The sequence below is a fragment of the Alexandromys fortis genome, unplaced genomic scaffold (genome assembly GCF_014885135.2).
Source record: "Alexandromys fortis isolate MF-2015 unplaced genomic scaffold, M_Fortis_MF-2015_v1.1 scaffold_15, whole genome shotgun sequence".
In the NCBI taxonomy this organism is placed as follows: Eukaryota; Metazoa; Chordata; class Mammalia; order Rodentia; family Cricetidae; genus Alexandromys; species Alexandromys fortis.
Window position 1 is genome coordinate 18718322 of NW_026067911.1, and position 14867 is coordinate 18733188.

General features: G+C 45.9%; 1 protein-coding gene across 2 annotated transcripts in view; it reads left to right on the forward strand.

The window, feature by feature from the left end:
- Nucleotides 1–14123, forward strand: part of Stoml3 (stomatin like 3) — a 19723-nt gene extending 5600 nt beyond the window's left edge. The window contains exons 2-7 of one of the 2 annotated variants that reach the window (XM_050138434.1): nucleotides 5859–5962; nucleotides 6039–6111; nucleotides 9006–9088; nucleotides 10295–10498; nucleotides 10925–11059; nucleotides 13127–14122. In XM_050138434.1, the coding sequence (XP_049994391.1) occupies nucleotides 5859–5962; nucleotides 6039–6111; nucleotides 9006–9088; nucleotides 10295–10498; nucleotides 10925–11059; nucleotides 13127–13351 (824 nt within the window). In that variant the 3' untranslated portion in view covers nucleotides 13352–14122. Of the gene's footprint in view, nucleotides 1–5858; nucleotides 5963–6038; nucleotides 6112–9005; nucleotides 9089–10294; nucleotides 10499–10924; nucleotides 11060–13126 lie in introns of both variants that reach the window. The other variant, XM_050138435.1, reaches the window with a different exon arrangement.
- The last annotated feature ends 744 nt before the right edge of the window (nucleotides 14124–14867 follow it).

Below are 14867 nucleotides of genomic sequence, written 5' to 3' on the forward strand. Positions count from 1 at the left end.
GGTACAACACCATCCCCTGTCTCAAGGAGGGGTGGCCCTTCATTTCCATCTTAACCCGTTTGTTTTGTTTTTGCTTTTTTTTTTTTTTTTTTTTTTTTTTTTTTTTTGGTTTTTGAATGGTGGTATGTAACTCACCTTGGCTCCCTTTGTGATCAAATAGTCATTTGTTTATCTTTATAATGCTTTCTTCACTTTACATAGTCATGATATGGTGGAGGCTGACTTTCCTCCATCTTCAAACGTATGTGATGATGCTATGACTAAGGAAAAAAAATTAGCTTAAGGTAAATAACTTCAGATAAATGGAGAGAAGGTCAAAGAGTAAGACTTAGCCCATAAGTTCCAAATACTATGCTTCGTGCTAATGACTGCGACGAATTGGGAAGTGGCTGGTTCTTCTAAGGCCTGACATTCATAGAGGAAGTCTTTACTATTATTTTACATACGAAGGACTGGGTCTTGGAGCGTTTAGGAGCTGCCTAAAAAGTGATGGTGGTGATGTGGAGGCAGGGAGTGTGTCTGTGCAGGGGATTTAAACTATGCTCCGTAACCTTCAGCTGCCAAAACCGTCTTTCAAGGTGAAAGCCTTTAGCACTCCTAATTCAGAGAAGAAAAATAGACGTTTAACCAAATTGGATACCAGTCTTTTTTTCTTGACGTAGGCATAGCAGTACTGATAACCAAAAGCACTAAACATCATTTGAAAATTCAAGAATAGTTCTTCTCTCATCATCCAGGTTGTTGATCTCAACAACCTGGTAGCTGAGGGTACCCCTGAACTTCCTGCCTACGCCTCCTAAGTGTCGGGATTGCAGGGATGCAACCACCATGTTCTTTTCTTTCTTTTATTTTAAGAGACAAGGTCTCTTGTATTGTCAATAAAAAAGCACAACTCTCATCTCAAAAAGAATAAGAGATAGCTTATTTTTTGAGCCAAATATGAGTGACTGTGGCTGAGGAACATGGAGTGTAGCTGTCCCAAACAATACGTTCCACTGTGGAAATGGTTTATGGAGTTTTCATAGAAAAAAAAAAAAAAAGAAATCCCTGAATCAAGACATTCCCTAAGTACGCTGGTGGGGACGTTAGAAAGGGTACAGTGGGGTGGAGGTGGAAGCTGCCAGTCTCTTAAGTGGACTCCTTCCAAAAAGACTAGCCTGATGTTCACATGATGTTGGGACAGAGAGGCGGGCTATAAAGGGGTGATCAGGAAATGAAGGGACCTCGTGTGAATTTTGCCTCTGCACCTACAAATTCTAGACTTAGAAACTCCCCAATTAAGAAAGTCCAACAAGCTGATCAGCCTTATGTTGCTTTTGGGGGTAGAGGGTGGGAACTTCACTTTACACCGTATAGCTCAGGTTGGCCATTTTCCTGCTTCAGCCTCGGTACTGTTCCTATTGTAGGTGTGTGTCATGCCAGGCCTCACCTTTCTAACCAAGTGGTTCTGCGAGGATTATTGGTTTCCACTTTAGCAGGGGCAGACAGCAGCTGAGCAGAGTACATGATTGATGCTGTCTCATCAGTGAGGCATCTTAGAGTGGCTTTTGTGGTTTGGACTTTTTAGTCAAACGATAAACTTACATTCTTGCAGAACATAATAGACATTTTTGGGGCTTGTGTTTCCTGTGCTGTTGAAATATATGGGAGGTGCAATGTGGATCTTCTGAGACTGAGAGGCTGAGTTTGCCCTTCTCCTGCTCCAACTCCAATACAGTCAGAATCTAGTGTGCAGACCTCCCAGCAATAGAGTGTGTAGAGTCAGGGGCTGCTGAGATGGATCAACCGTCTCTGCTCTTGCAGAGAAGCTCAGTTCAGTTCTCAGCGCCCACATGGTGGTTTACAAGTATCTGTAACTCCAGTTCTTGGGATCTGACGCCCCCTTCTGGCCTTCTCAAGCATTGCATGGCCCTGCAGGCACACGATGCAACAAACATAAACAAAATATTCATAGAACATCAAAACATTTAAAAAAGCTCAGAACCACTATGATTCCGGCATTCGGAGACACTTGCTTTCATTTTCTTCCAGAATTCTTTTTATGCTTATATTTGTTATGCTTTTTATGCTTATATTCAGCCCATTGACTGAAGGATTTTATGCCATATTATTTTTTCTGTTTCTATCATTTTATAATGATTCTCAAGTACTTTTATAAACTGTAAAAACATATGCGCATGGGTTGAACACACAGCTCAAGCTGCAGAGAACTTGCCTAGCCTGCACAGAAACATACTGGGTTAAATCCTCAGCACAGACAAGGGTATGCACCAGTAATGCCAGCACTGGGGAGGAGGAAGCAGGGGGATCAGAAGTTCAAAGTCATCTCCAGTCATATATTAGTCTGAGTCCATCCTAGGATGTGTAAGGCTGTCCACAACTAACTCACAAAAATGGATGCAAAAATAGAATGTCATGTGTCTGTCTGTCAGGGTGCGTGCTATACACTGGTATACATGGAACTGTCGTGAGGTCATCTGGAGATAAATTTTAAAGACAAAATACCTGTGCTTGTGGGGAGTGCTGTCATTTCAGAGAGAGCGCGCCCTGGAAGCATGGGGGTGGGGTATGTATGGGACCAGAGCAGAAAGATGCAAGGACATTTTCTCTGTATTTTCTCATAATGATGTGGGGTCAGGTATACAGGAAGGCAGAAACATGAAGGAGAAAATGCATTGGCTTATGGTTCTTGGGCTAATTAGGTCTCGTGAGAGAGGGAGTCTCTCTGATGGATCATTATTTCTGACACGAGCTTCCAAATAGACCCATAAGGCTAACCCGTGGTGGAGCATCATTCTGAGACTTCCAAGTGGGTTCGAGGGGACCATCCACTCACTCACTGGCTTCTACTGGGACCCAGGGGGGAGCCAGGAATGGAACACCCCTCCAGAGTGCTAAACATTCCCAGGGAAGACACAGGAAGCAGCTAAAACCCACAGTGGACCCGAGAGCCTCATGAGTCCCAGGCTGGGGTGCCGCTGCCACATTGGGTCTTTTTCATGAATTGTGGAGCCAGGCCTCTGGAGGGAGGGGTGCATAAGGAGGGGAACTCATAGGGTCCATCACTGACCTGCTCTGGTTCTTTTGTTGTTATTATTGAGATGGGTGCTGCTGTGTAGCCTAGGATGGACGTGAACTCACTGTCCTGGTTCATCTGCACACATGCTTGTATTATCAGCATGAACGACTTTGCGCAATTTTAAATGGACAGTTATAAGCAACTTTTCTTTTGCTTCTTTTTCTTCTTCTCCTTCTCCTCTTCTTCTTTCTCCTCCCCTTCTCCCTCCTCTCCCTCTCCCTCTCCCCCTCCCCCCCCCCCCCCTCTCTCGCTGTGCCTCTGTCTGTCTATCTATCTATCTCTTTAATTTACTAAAAACTAGAGACAGGGAAGATGGTTCAGGAGGTAAAATGCTTGGTGTACAATCGTGAGGGCATGAGTTTAGAAGTCCAGAACCCATGGAAATGCCTGGTAACGATACTGTATGTGTCCATTATCCCAACCTCAGTGCCGATGAGAAGGAGGCAAAGACTGGAAGATCCCTGGGGACCAGAGCCGCTGGCCAGCCAGCGTTACCGAAATGGCTAGCTCTAGATTCAATGAGAGACCATCTCAGAAACTAAGGACAGACTAATAGATGAAGGCACCGAGCATCCACCTCTGCACGCCCAGACACATGCATTTGCACACACATGGATGTACACATGCTCACACACACACACACACACACACACACACACGTTCATACAAACACACACAAAACCATGGACAATTGTCAGGGTCTCACCACTCCCCCTGTGGCACTCAGAGTTCCTTCCTGTACTCGCAACTCCTCCCAGCCAGCTGTTGGGATCCTGCCGCAGAGGAGGTTGCTGACATGGGAGCAGATCAAGCGAATGCCAGCATCTCTGGCTTTGGGGTACAGCTGTCTTGATTAGAACACGTGGCCACCCGACCCAAGGCCTGGCTTTCCAGCTCTGCTCATGACCTGTCTGCCCCTGGGCTCGTTCTGCTAATGACCTTTGATGGTTTTCTTTCTGAGCTGGTAGGGCAAGCCTTGAATTTTCCGTTTCAGAGTGAGTGGGATCTTAATTCTTTGTTTGGATCTCCAGTCTTTATGCAATTAAAAAATTAAAACGAGGTATAAGCCAACAATGGGCATAAGACTTAAGTGTAGTTTGGAAGGGACAATGGGCAGACTGTATATAAAATAAGAATCCTGTGAACTCTGAGGCAAACAGCACAGGAAACCATGGTTTCCAACACACACCACAGGAAGCTGCCTGTCTAAGGTTGGTAGGAGACCAGATTATCACTCCTAGCGACAAATATATGTATGTAAATTCCTGGGAATTGACCTTTAAAGACAGACATAAATTGGTGATGATTATTTTCCTTCTCCATATAAATGTGGAACTGAGAAGGAGGTAGTTAAGGGGAGCTTAAGTCTGAAGCTTTGATATTTTTTCCAGTGAGAACACATGTACAGACTGTATTAATACTAAAAATAATCACTAGTTAATAGGATGTAGTAACGATTCTGTGAGCATATAAACACAATGTTTAAAACCTTGATTACATTTCTGTGTGTGTATGTGTGTGTGTGTGTGTGTGTGTACGAGTGGAAGTTCCAAAGTGAGTTTAGTAGGCGGATAAGGAGGAGTCAGTGATGACCTGAGCTTCTAACCTGGGCAGGGGTGTGGCTGGGATTGCCAGGGTAGTGTACCTAGCAAGGACAGTTAGTTCTAAGGCTGCAGTGGAAAATGTGCCTCAAATGGAAGGGACTGGAAGACGAGACTGGAGGTGACTGTCTAGACAAAGAGAACAGACAGAGGACTCAGAGGAGGTAAAAGGATGACTAAAAAGAATTCTAATATGAAAAGGTTGGCCAGATATGTGCATTTTATGAACAAGAAATTATGAATGATGTGACTTAAGCTTCAAGATGTTGAGTTGTTGAAGGAGGACTTAAAATAAGCTTCCTCTTATTACAAAGCAGTTTGATAAGTCCCTAAATTTTCTATCACTTGTAAGCGGGAATATTACGATACACACAGAGAGACACACATACAGATACACACACACATATATATACACACACACACAGATACGGACACACAAATGTGCACACGCATACAGATACAGACAACATATGTATATGCACACAGGCACACATGCAGACATAAACATACAAACTAATGCACGGATTATCATTTATCAGGTCTTCCAAAGTAGGTAACTTCAATCCCTATCTTACTGAGGAAGAGAAGATGCAGTCTCTTTTGGAATGGGCTGTGTAAATCTCCAGAGTTGGTACATGAGAGACCTTGCACAGAAACTCACACCCAGGGGTTCTCCGATGTTTTCCCACATGCTCAGCATTGTCTTCCCGAGGGATGATAGCACCTCCCTGCCTTTCTCAGGACTTGTTTTGAATTTCATGTGGAGACTTCAAGGAACCCATGAATCTGCTAGTCCTGGTGTGAGTGGTTCATGGACATATTCCAAGGCACCTTTTCATGTTTGGAAAATGATAAACCATGCCGGCCTTACAAAAACATAATGATGATTATCACTGCTGATTGTCAGGAGCGTTCTTGGAAGGGAAGATCGATTTTAATTTCTAAGCACCTCCCCATACAAAACATTTTGAGTTACTGCATGTGTGTATGTGGTGTGTGTGTTTGTGTGCGTGCATGTGTAGAGTACACACAACCGTTTGGGACTATACTCGCGGTGTGAATGGAGTTAGGTTTGCTCCTCCGTCCTGTCAGGTGTGGGCAGTGCCAGGACCTAGTCCCTCCTCACCTACCCTGCCTGATAGCTTGTGCTACAAACTTACCCCTCTCTCACTTCCCAGGCATCAACAAAAACCGGCTTGGTGTGTGTGGCTGGGTTCTGTTTTTCCTTTCCTTGCTACTAATGCTCATCACCTTCCCCATCTCCATATGGATGTGCTTGAAGGTAAGGCCCTGGGGAAGAAGTGGGCGTCTCCCTGCGGACTGACAGGAAGACTGAAGCGGCTCCCTTAATCTTCCAGATCATTAAGGAGTATGAGCGCGCTGTTGTCTTCCGACTGGGACGCATCCAAGCTGACAAAGCCAAGGGACCAGGTAGGAGACTGCGGACGTCTGTTACCACCAGTCGTGGGATCGAGGGAATGTCCAAGGAGAAAACACAGAAAGCTGGAGACCTTGTTTCTTAGGCAGCCGACAGATGTCGATCCATTGGGCATGTTAGTGGGAGAGACCACCAGTTAAAGCATTATGAAATCTGAACCTCTGCCTCATAACTCACCCCCGAGTAGTCCAATGAATGGGTAACATTGATTGGATGCCTTTTGTGCCCAGGGCTGTGAAGAGCCAGGTCCAGGGAGTGAAGGAAGAAAGTGAATGGGCATGTGGACTGTTCAAGGAGCTGGATTTTATTAACTTTGGAAAGGGCTAACAGACTACATACACATGCACACGCGCACACACACACACACACACACCACATAGATATATAAATATCCCTCTTGTGGTGAGCTGATGAATAATGGGAGGAGTTGAAAGTCAGATGTGATTCCCTGGGTGGAATCCTCTAGTTTTGAGAATGAAGACCTTGAGACCAATATAGATTTAATGACTTATCAGTGAGTATCCCAATGGCTGGCAGTAAACAGGAGATTCCCAGCATCCAATTCCCTCCACGCTCTCTACAACTCTGGGAAGTAAAATCGGTTACCAACTATTCAGATTATAAAGTTATGTTCTGGTTGAAGGAGCAGACGGGAGGTGTTGAATAGTAAGGAGCCTTGGACCTGAGGTCTTGAGCCACAGCTTCTCTTCAATTACAGATTGCGTGCACTTGTTTTGATGTATAACAATGACAATTTCATTTGATTAATATTATGGTTAGGAAGGATGATGGCCATTAAGCCTTATTTCCCTGATAGCATTTGCTTTCTGCCCAGCTCCTATGCTTTGAGGGAAGTTGTTTTATCTCCAGCCACACTGTAAGATCTGGGGTAGTGGAGCAGAAGCCTTATATGCGTGGTGAGACTCTACCTGACCACGTATCAACAACACTGTGTGTTCTTATACATTACATTAAAAAAAAACATGAGAAACTTCTGAGGATAATTTTGTGAATGAGCCTTGACCTTCAGATGGCTCAACGGTTGTCTAACTTCATAACCAACCTAAGAGAACAAGGCAAGCATCACTTCTTACGGATGCCTTTATACATGGTTCAAGACATCCTTGTTAGAGACTCTGCCAATGAAGAGTCACTAAGCCCTCTCTTCTGTCACGTTCCCCATTAATGGGTCCAAGGTTATATTAAAGTAAAACTAGAGCCAAGAGGTGTGGTGCACACCTTTAATCCCAGCACTCAGGAGGCAGAGGCAGAAGCAGGCAGATCTCTGTGAGTTTGAGGCCAGCCTGGTCTACAGAGCAAGATTCAGGGCAGCCAGAGCGGTTATGCAGAAAAACCCTGTCTTGAAAAACCAACCAACCAACCAAACAAACAAACGAATAATAAATAAGTAAAACTTGAGCAGGGAGAGAGGCAGAACAGCCACCACTTGGAGAACTCCGGAGGAGAATGTGTTCTTCTTAAACGAATTCTCCCAAAAGATTTCTCTGCTGAGAGTCCCAGGATAATAACCCCCGTCACGCATGTCTCTGGGGCTAACGGTTTACCTCAGAACATCATAAGGGCCAGTGGGAAGCAAGCCAAATTGCTAAGACCTTTGCAAATGGCAAATGATCCTTTAGTAATAAAAGTGTTAACGAGAAGAACAGCCATATCCAGCACTTTGTGTGTGCTTGACATGGTGCTTGGTACTTTTTTTGTCATGGTGACCTGTGCTTCAGCTTCACCACATCTTCTGTGTCGTCGGTAGAGCTCAGGAGGGATGGGTGAGCGGTCCAAGACATGGCTGGGATTGGCTGACACTGAACTCAAGGTAGTTCTCAGGATTCAAGAAAATTTAGAGAAAAAAGTAAAGCTTGAAATAATATGAACAAATGAGCAAAACCACCGTGTACTCAGTCCATGTTGTAGGCTCTTCACTCAGACTATAAGCTGATTTCTGCCTTGAAAGCAAACGCGGTAACACAAAGATGCCCTGATTATGGAAATGGCTCCCTGTCCAAACCTTGCTGTCCTGCCTCATAGCTGTGATCCCCGTAAAGAGCGAACACCTCTGGGATAAAGCTGGGGACCCGGTGTTCTTAGACGGGTTTTTACTTTGCCCTTTCTTGGCCTGCTCCAAGTCCAGTACTTACTACTCAGAAACAGAAACGATTGCACGGGGGTACATCATTGTACTTGAACAAAGCTAAGGAGAGAGTGAGTTCTCAGCTCTGTGGTGCACTGTTTGCAGGGACCCTGAGGCTTGAAAGGCTGTGCTAGCCAAGGGCCAAGCATTAACACACATATATGTATGTTTTGTGTATGTATATATGTATATGTTTTTGAGTATGTACGTGTGTGCATATACATATATACGTATATAAAATGTTTTTGAAACAAACTTTAATTTGTCCAAGCTGCATTTGGATTCCTTATGTAGCTCAGGAAGGGCTTGAACTTGTAATTCACCAAGCTGGAGGGAATCTGAGACTGGAGGGAAGATTTCAACGCCATATTCCTTCAACACTGTTGGTGTTGCGGGGGCTGTTGTCAGTAGCTGATAATCACAGCCCAGCTTGACTCTTTCCAGTTAGCAAACCATTTTCCTAGATACCTTTTTAAAACTAGCCTCAAAAATAAATGGTCAAATAGAAGGAGATTACCGAAGAATAGAAAATGTAAAGACTTGTGTGTCGGGGACCTTAGCGTTTTGCCGCAGGTCCTTGGTTCCTAAGTAGTTCATTTCCTTTCATTACTAGATGACCAGATTCAGTCACCTCACCAAAGCTGAATGTGTTCATTCAAGAAATGCTCAACCCCTGTAGAAGACCGTCTTCGTCATTCTTTTGAACAGGTCAAATTTTAAATCAGTTTTCTTTTTTCAAAGGTTTGATCCTGGTCCTGCCCTGCATTGACGTGTTTGTCAAAGTGGATCTGCGAACAGTCACTTGCAACATTCCTCCACAAGAGGTACAAGATCAAACAGGGGTTGCTAAAAACAAAACCCTAAGGTCTGGGCAAAGTTTTAACCAACCAGAGGAAGGTGACTTAATCCCCATCCTCTACCCCCCCCCCACCCCCGCCTGCTTGAAATGCTTCAGGTGGCTTCGGTTAGCCAATGAGAATGAATCGGAAGGGCGGGGCTGAACCATTGAAAAAATGGAACAGCAGGTGGAGTCGGGCTGTGCGCTGTAGGGAAAGCGGGATGGAAAGTGGCGGCAGCTGTTTAGCTGAGGGAGACGCGAGGGGCGCAGCAGGGAAAGTTGAGTGGAACGCGGTGGGGAGCAGGAGGGGGAGGTGGTGGAGCGATGGGGGTGGTGTGTGTTGCGGGGGTCAGGCTGCGCTCTCCACAGCCTTCCCAGAGGGGCTCTTAGGAACCGTGGCGCGCTTAACTTTACTTTTGCCGTTCACTTTTGGTGTCTCTGTGTACGTACCGGGACAGAACAGACGCTACACAGGACCCGCCTGAAGTTGAACTTCAAATGGTTCTCGAAATCGTATGCATTAATGACCCAAAGCAGAAACTGGGCGCTAGAGAAGAGGAAGTGATACCCACAAGCTTTCCAGCTGCCCTCTTATAACCAAAGGCATCTAAAAAGAAAAGAAAACGCAGGAAAGATGGGGCATGATCAGAGCAATAAACAGGCAGGGAACCAATCAAGGCCCAGGTACCTACCAGTTGCCGTGGGCTGTCAGGAGTTTTGGAGGACCGGTTTCAGATCCGAGCCATCGTAGACGCTACTGGAAAGCTTCCGAAGGCTTTTGTGGCTCTGTAGTGTACAGTTTTCGGGTTCTAATCCCAGGGTCCTCCCAGAAATATCTTTAAAAGAGAGGGAAAGGGAGGGGAAGGGTGGGGGAGAGGAAGAGAGGAGGGAAGAGATCACTGTTCAGAATGACTGATTACTGGATCTCAAGAGCGCAGTTGCTTTGCTTGAATATAGAACACGGTCTCTGGCGCCATCTATGGGTCCTAAGAAGTATTGCTTCTCCTTTAGTCCGAGGGGATCTGCATACCAGGTAGACAACAGGACGCAAATCTGTTTGGAAGGAGAAGGCGGGGCTTTTCCCTAAGGGATGTAAGATTCTCTAAATTGAAGCTACAGGGATAAGTAGGGACCAAACCCGTGCAGTCAATGGTAAAGTAAGATACACGTGGTTTCACCCTGTGCTCTGCAGATCCTCACAAGAGACTCTGTGACCACCCAAGTGGACGGAGTTGTCTATTACAGAATCTACAGCGCTGTCTCAGCGGTGGCCAACGTGAATGATGTCCACCAAGCCACATTTTTGCTGGCGCAAACCACTCTGAGAAACGTCTTAGGGACACAGACCTTGTCCCAGATCTTATCTGGGCGAGAAGAGATCGCCCACAGCATCCAGGTAAGGACACGGAGTACTTGGAGCCTGCATCTTGGGGATCAGTGACCACTAACATCCATAGTTCTGTGTGAGAGAGTGTGTGTGTGTGTTCAGGTCGGCCTTGAATTCATTACCACCACAGCTGAGGATGACCTTGAATTTGTAATTCTTCTGCCTTTATCTCGAGTGCTGAGATTACAGGCTGGCACCACCATGTCCAGTTTTATGTGGTACTGGGTATCAAACCCAGGGCTTTCTGCCTGCTAGGCAAGTTCTCTACCAACAGAGTTTAACCCCCAGCTCAAGATTTGTTCACGAAACCTTCAGGAGATTCACTTCAATTCCAAATGTCACCAATGAGTTTAAAGAAGAGAGCCCCACCAAACACACCAGATACGTGGGGCAGGTCACATGTCTTCTGATCAATGCCTCTTCTTCTGGATACAGACCTTGCTTGATGATGCCACTGAGCTCTGGGGGATCCGCGTGGCTAGGGTGGAAATCAAAGATGTCCGGATTCCTGTGCAGCTGCAGAGGTCCATGGCGGCCGAGGCTGAGGCCACCCGGGAAGCCAGAGCCAAGGTAAGAAACACTGGGTTAGCATGGTGGCAGACAAGGATGGAGCCGAGGTAAGAAACACTGGGTTAGCATGGTGGCAGACAAGGATGGAGCCGAGGGGAGGGTAGAAGCCCAATGATTGTTCCGAAAGAGATTTTTTTCCACTGATTTATCTCTCCTGAGAAGTTCCTTAAAAGACAGCGGGCAGTTTGCCACACCTTAAGGAAGGTTGGTAACAGGTTACGACACTGCTTGCTGCGTGTGGAGTGATTGGCAAGGCGAGGAGCGACACTGGTCACGTGTCGGGTCTTCTGATACGTGACTTAGCAAAGCCTTTCAGATCCTGTGAGGCAGAGCCTGTGGTCATCCAGGGACCACCATCATTATAAAGCTAACATTTCCAGAGTGACCAGTGTAATGCTTATGTTTTCAACATTGTTACTAGAGTAGGATAAATGTTACTGAATTTAAAACATTGTCTGAATACAAGCCAGGTCAGAATTAGGACATGGGAAACTCAGGCTGGGCCTGAGTGTCCATGAATCTGTTGCCACCTTTGTTCTGCATGGATAGATTTACTGGTGTCAGAGACTGGAAATCTTCAAGTATGACTCTTAAAGTAAACAGAGGCTGCCTGTTCATTTCCCGGCCACCCAGACCTGAATTTATATTAATTATAACACTGTTTTGCCAATAGCTTAGGCATATTTCTAGCTAGCTCTTACATCTTAATTAACCCATTTTTATTATTCCGTGTATTGCCACAAGGCTGTGGCCTACCAGTAAGGTTCTGGCTGGCGGCTGGCATCTTTCTCCTTTGGCAGCTACATGGCATCTCTCCTAATATGCCTACTTTCTCTCTATATCTCTGTTCAGATTTCCTGCCTGGCTTTACTCTACTAAGCCATTGGCCAAAACAGCTTCTTCAATAACCAATGGTAATAAACCATATTCATAGCATACAGAGGGGAATCCCACGCTATCTTAGGAAGCCAAACTATGGCTAAGGAAGGTTTTCTCCTCTTCCTTGTTTTGTCTACTGAGTACCAGCATTTCCTAAGTAGGACTCCTTTGGCACATAAAAAGCAAGTGCCCACAGATGGGTCAGTCGAGCCCTGGCCAGGGTTTCTCTTGAGTAACCTCAGAATTTAGAGGGACAGTCTGGAGAGAGAGCCCCAGTGAGCGTTATTGGGGTAGGGCTCGTTACTGCTGTGATCAAAAGCTGAGCGACTAAGAAACAATTCTGGTGCTGTGAGAATGAGCCTAATTTGGTGACAGAATTCAATGAGAGTCTGAGAGACGGCTCAGGAAGTAAGAGCACTAGTTGTGCAAGCCTGACTCCCTGAGATGGGTTCCTATCATCCACAACGGGGGCCAGCTGGTTCCTGAATGCTCTCAGGAATCCTCCACGTGCACGCTCTCAGGCCAAGTTTTCATTGCCTTAAATGGCACCGCTTTTATCTGCTTGAAAGTAAGATTTGAGGGCTAACAATTTGTAAAATATTTAGCCCCAGGGTCCTAGTCCACGCCTCTGTTGCTGTGACAAACCCCACAACCAAATTTAACTTGAGGAGAGAATGGTTCATTTCAGCCAAGGCAGGGCCTGATACCGAGACCGTGGAGGAGTGCCGCTTACTGATTTCTTCCTCATGGCTTCCTCAGGTTGCTTTCTTATACAACCCAGGACCATCTACCCAGCCATGCCATGGCCCAGAGTGGGCAGGGCCCTCCCGTATCAATCATTAATCAGGAAAATGCCCCATAGACATGCCCACAAGCAGTTCAGTGGAGGCAATCCCTCAGTTAAGGCTCCTTCTTCCCAGACGACTCTACTTTGAGTTAAATGAACAACAACAACAAAAAAAAACACAACAACAACAACAAAAAACCAGAAACCCAACTGGAACAACAACAACAAAAAAACCCACAACTAACCGGAACATTCGCTTTCTGCAGCTTCTTGAATGTGAAAATCTTGTCTTTGTTTAGAGAGTAAGCGGAGAAGACACCAGTAGCATAATTGGGACCCACACCCAGAAAAAGAAGCCCCAGACACCATGCAGTCATCAACTTTTGTCTCTCTCATTTTAGGTCCTTGCGGCCGAGGGAGAAATGAACGCCTCTAAGTCCCTGAAGTCGGCTTCCATGGTACTGGCCGAGTCCCCCATTGCCCTCCAGTTGCGGTACCTACAGACCCTGACCACCGTGGCCACTGAGAAGAATTCCACCATCGTGTTCCCCTTGCCCATGAACATGCTCGAGGGCATTGGCGGCATCAGCAACGGCAATAAGAAGGTCGACAATAAGAAGGCCTGAGCTCTCCCAAGTGACTGCCTATTGCTTAGAGAGGCCTTTCTGTGCCACGAGAGGTCAGCCAGTAGAAAAGACAGAGGCTAGCACCATGCTGCTACAGTAACGCCACAGCTAGCAGGGGGGGGGGGGGACATAGCAGCGACACAGACAAAAACAAAGCTGAGAGCTGTACAGTACATTTTTTAAGGCATAACCAATATTTAATATTCTTACGTGATTAGTTAGTAGTTGTCCCTGACAATCAGCAGGGCCTTTCTCTCAGATGGGGTGGAGACTGTGGGAGACTTTGGCAAAAACTTCAGATTTAAGCTGTGTTGGAGAAGGACCCTAGGTCATCTGTAAAGGAAAGCAGGGCCTGCGTTTTTGCTATGTATGCGATTTACTATTATTCCAAAAAAAAAAAAAAAAAAAGACTTGCTGTAGCTCAAGTAGACATAAGGAAACCCCTCAAGATTGAAAATTAGGATCAGTTTGGATGGAGAGCTGCGACGTAGCAGCAAGAGCACAGGGCAAAGGAGCCAGCTGAGGTCCCGCTCTCCGAACACCCTGCATGTCCAGTTAGGGTCTTGGCCGGTCTCATCATCGTGTGCGCTTATCGGCGGCAGAGGAGCAGCGAGGCAGAAAAGTGCAGGGTAATTTTCATACTAGCCAGAACACCTGTAACCACTGGGGAGGTCATTCCGTGAGCCGCATGTTTTCACTCCCGAGTCCCAAGAGCCATAGTGATTAAGAGCTGTTTGTATTCTCTCCCCAACTCCAACAACTTGTTGTGAATAAAGAAAGTCATAGAAAGTGAGCGTGGTTTAAAGATTGCGTTGGTGGAGTTCATTTCATTGCCGAGATGTGATTTTCTTTTGGGATTAATTTTGAGAAATGAGGTCTATTTTTTATTTTATTTTACTTACCTATTTATTTGGTTTTGGCACTCACTATGTCATGCTGACGGATCTGAAACTTGCTATGTAGACGAGGCCTTTAATCCCAGCACTCTAGAGGCGGAGGCAGGTGGATCTCTGCCGGTTGGAGGTTGGCCTGGTCTACATAGAAAGTTCAGTCCAGCCAGAGCTACATAGTGAGAACCTATCTTAAAACAAAATGAAGCAAAAGAGACAGAAGAACCCCCCTGCGGATTCAAGTGGCTCTGTCTTTGATGACATTAAGGGTGATTTTTTTTTTCTTTAGTGCATTTTATAGTTTATGCTTTTACTAATGACTGACTAAACAAAGACCCTCTGCAGATCAATAAGCATGCTTGGTGATAATGAGGCTGTAGAAGAATCGCGGAGTGTAGACTGCCAGGATGGCGTTCAAAACACCCCCACCCCCTCCACTGAGACTAAGGTAAGGTCCTTTCCCTGGGGGAGAGGAAAAGAAATGGCAAGTAACCTCTCCTCCAGCGATGCCTCCCGGGAGGCACAACCATGGATTGCATCACTCTTGAAGAGGGCAAAGAACCCTTGTGAGCCAAGTCCTTTGCCTTACCAGCTACCCTCTGATATTTCGGCTTCTTAGGTATCCC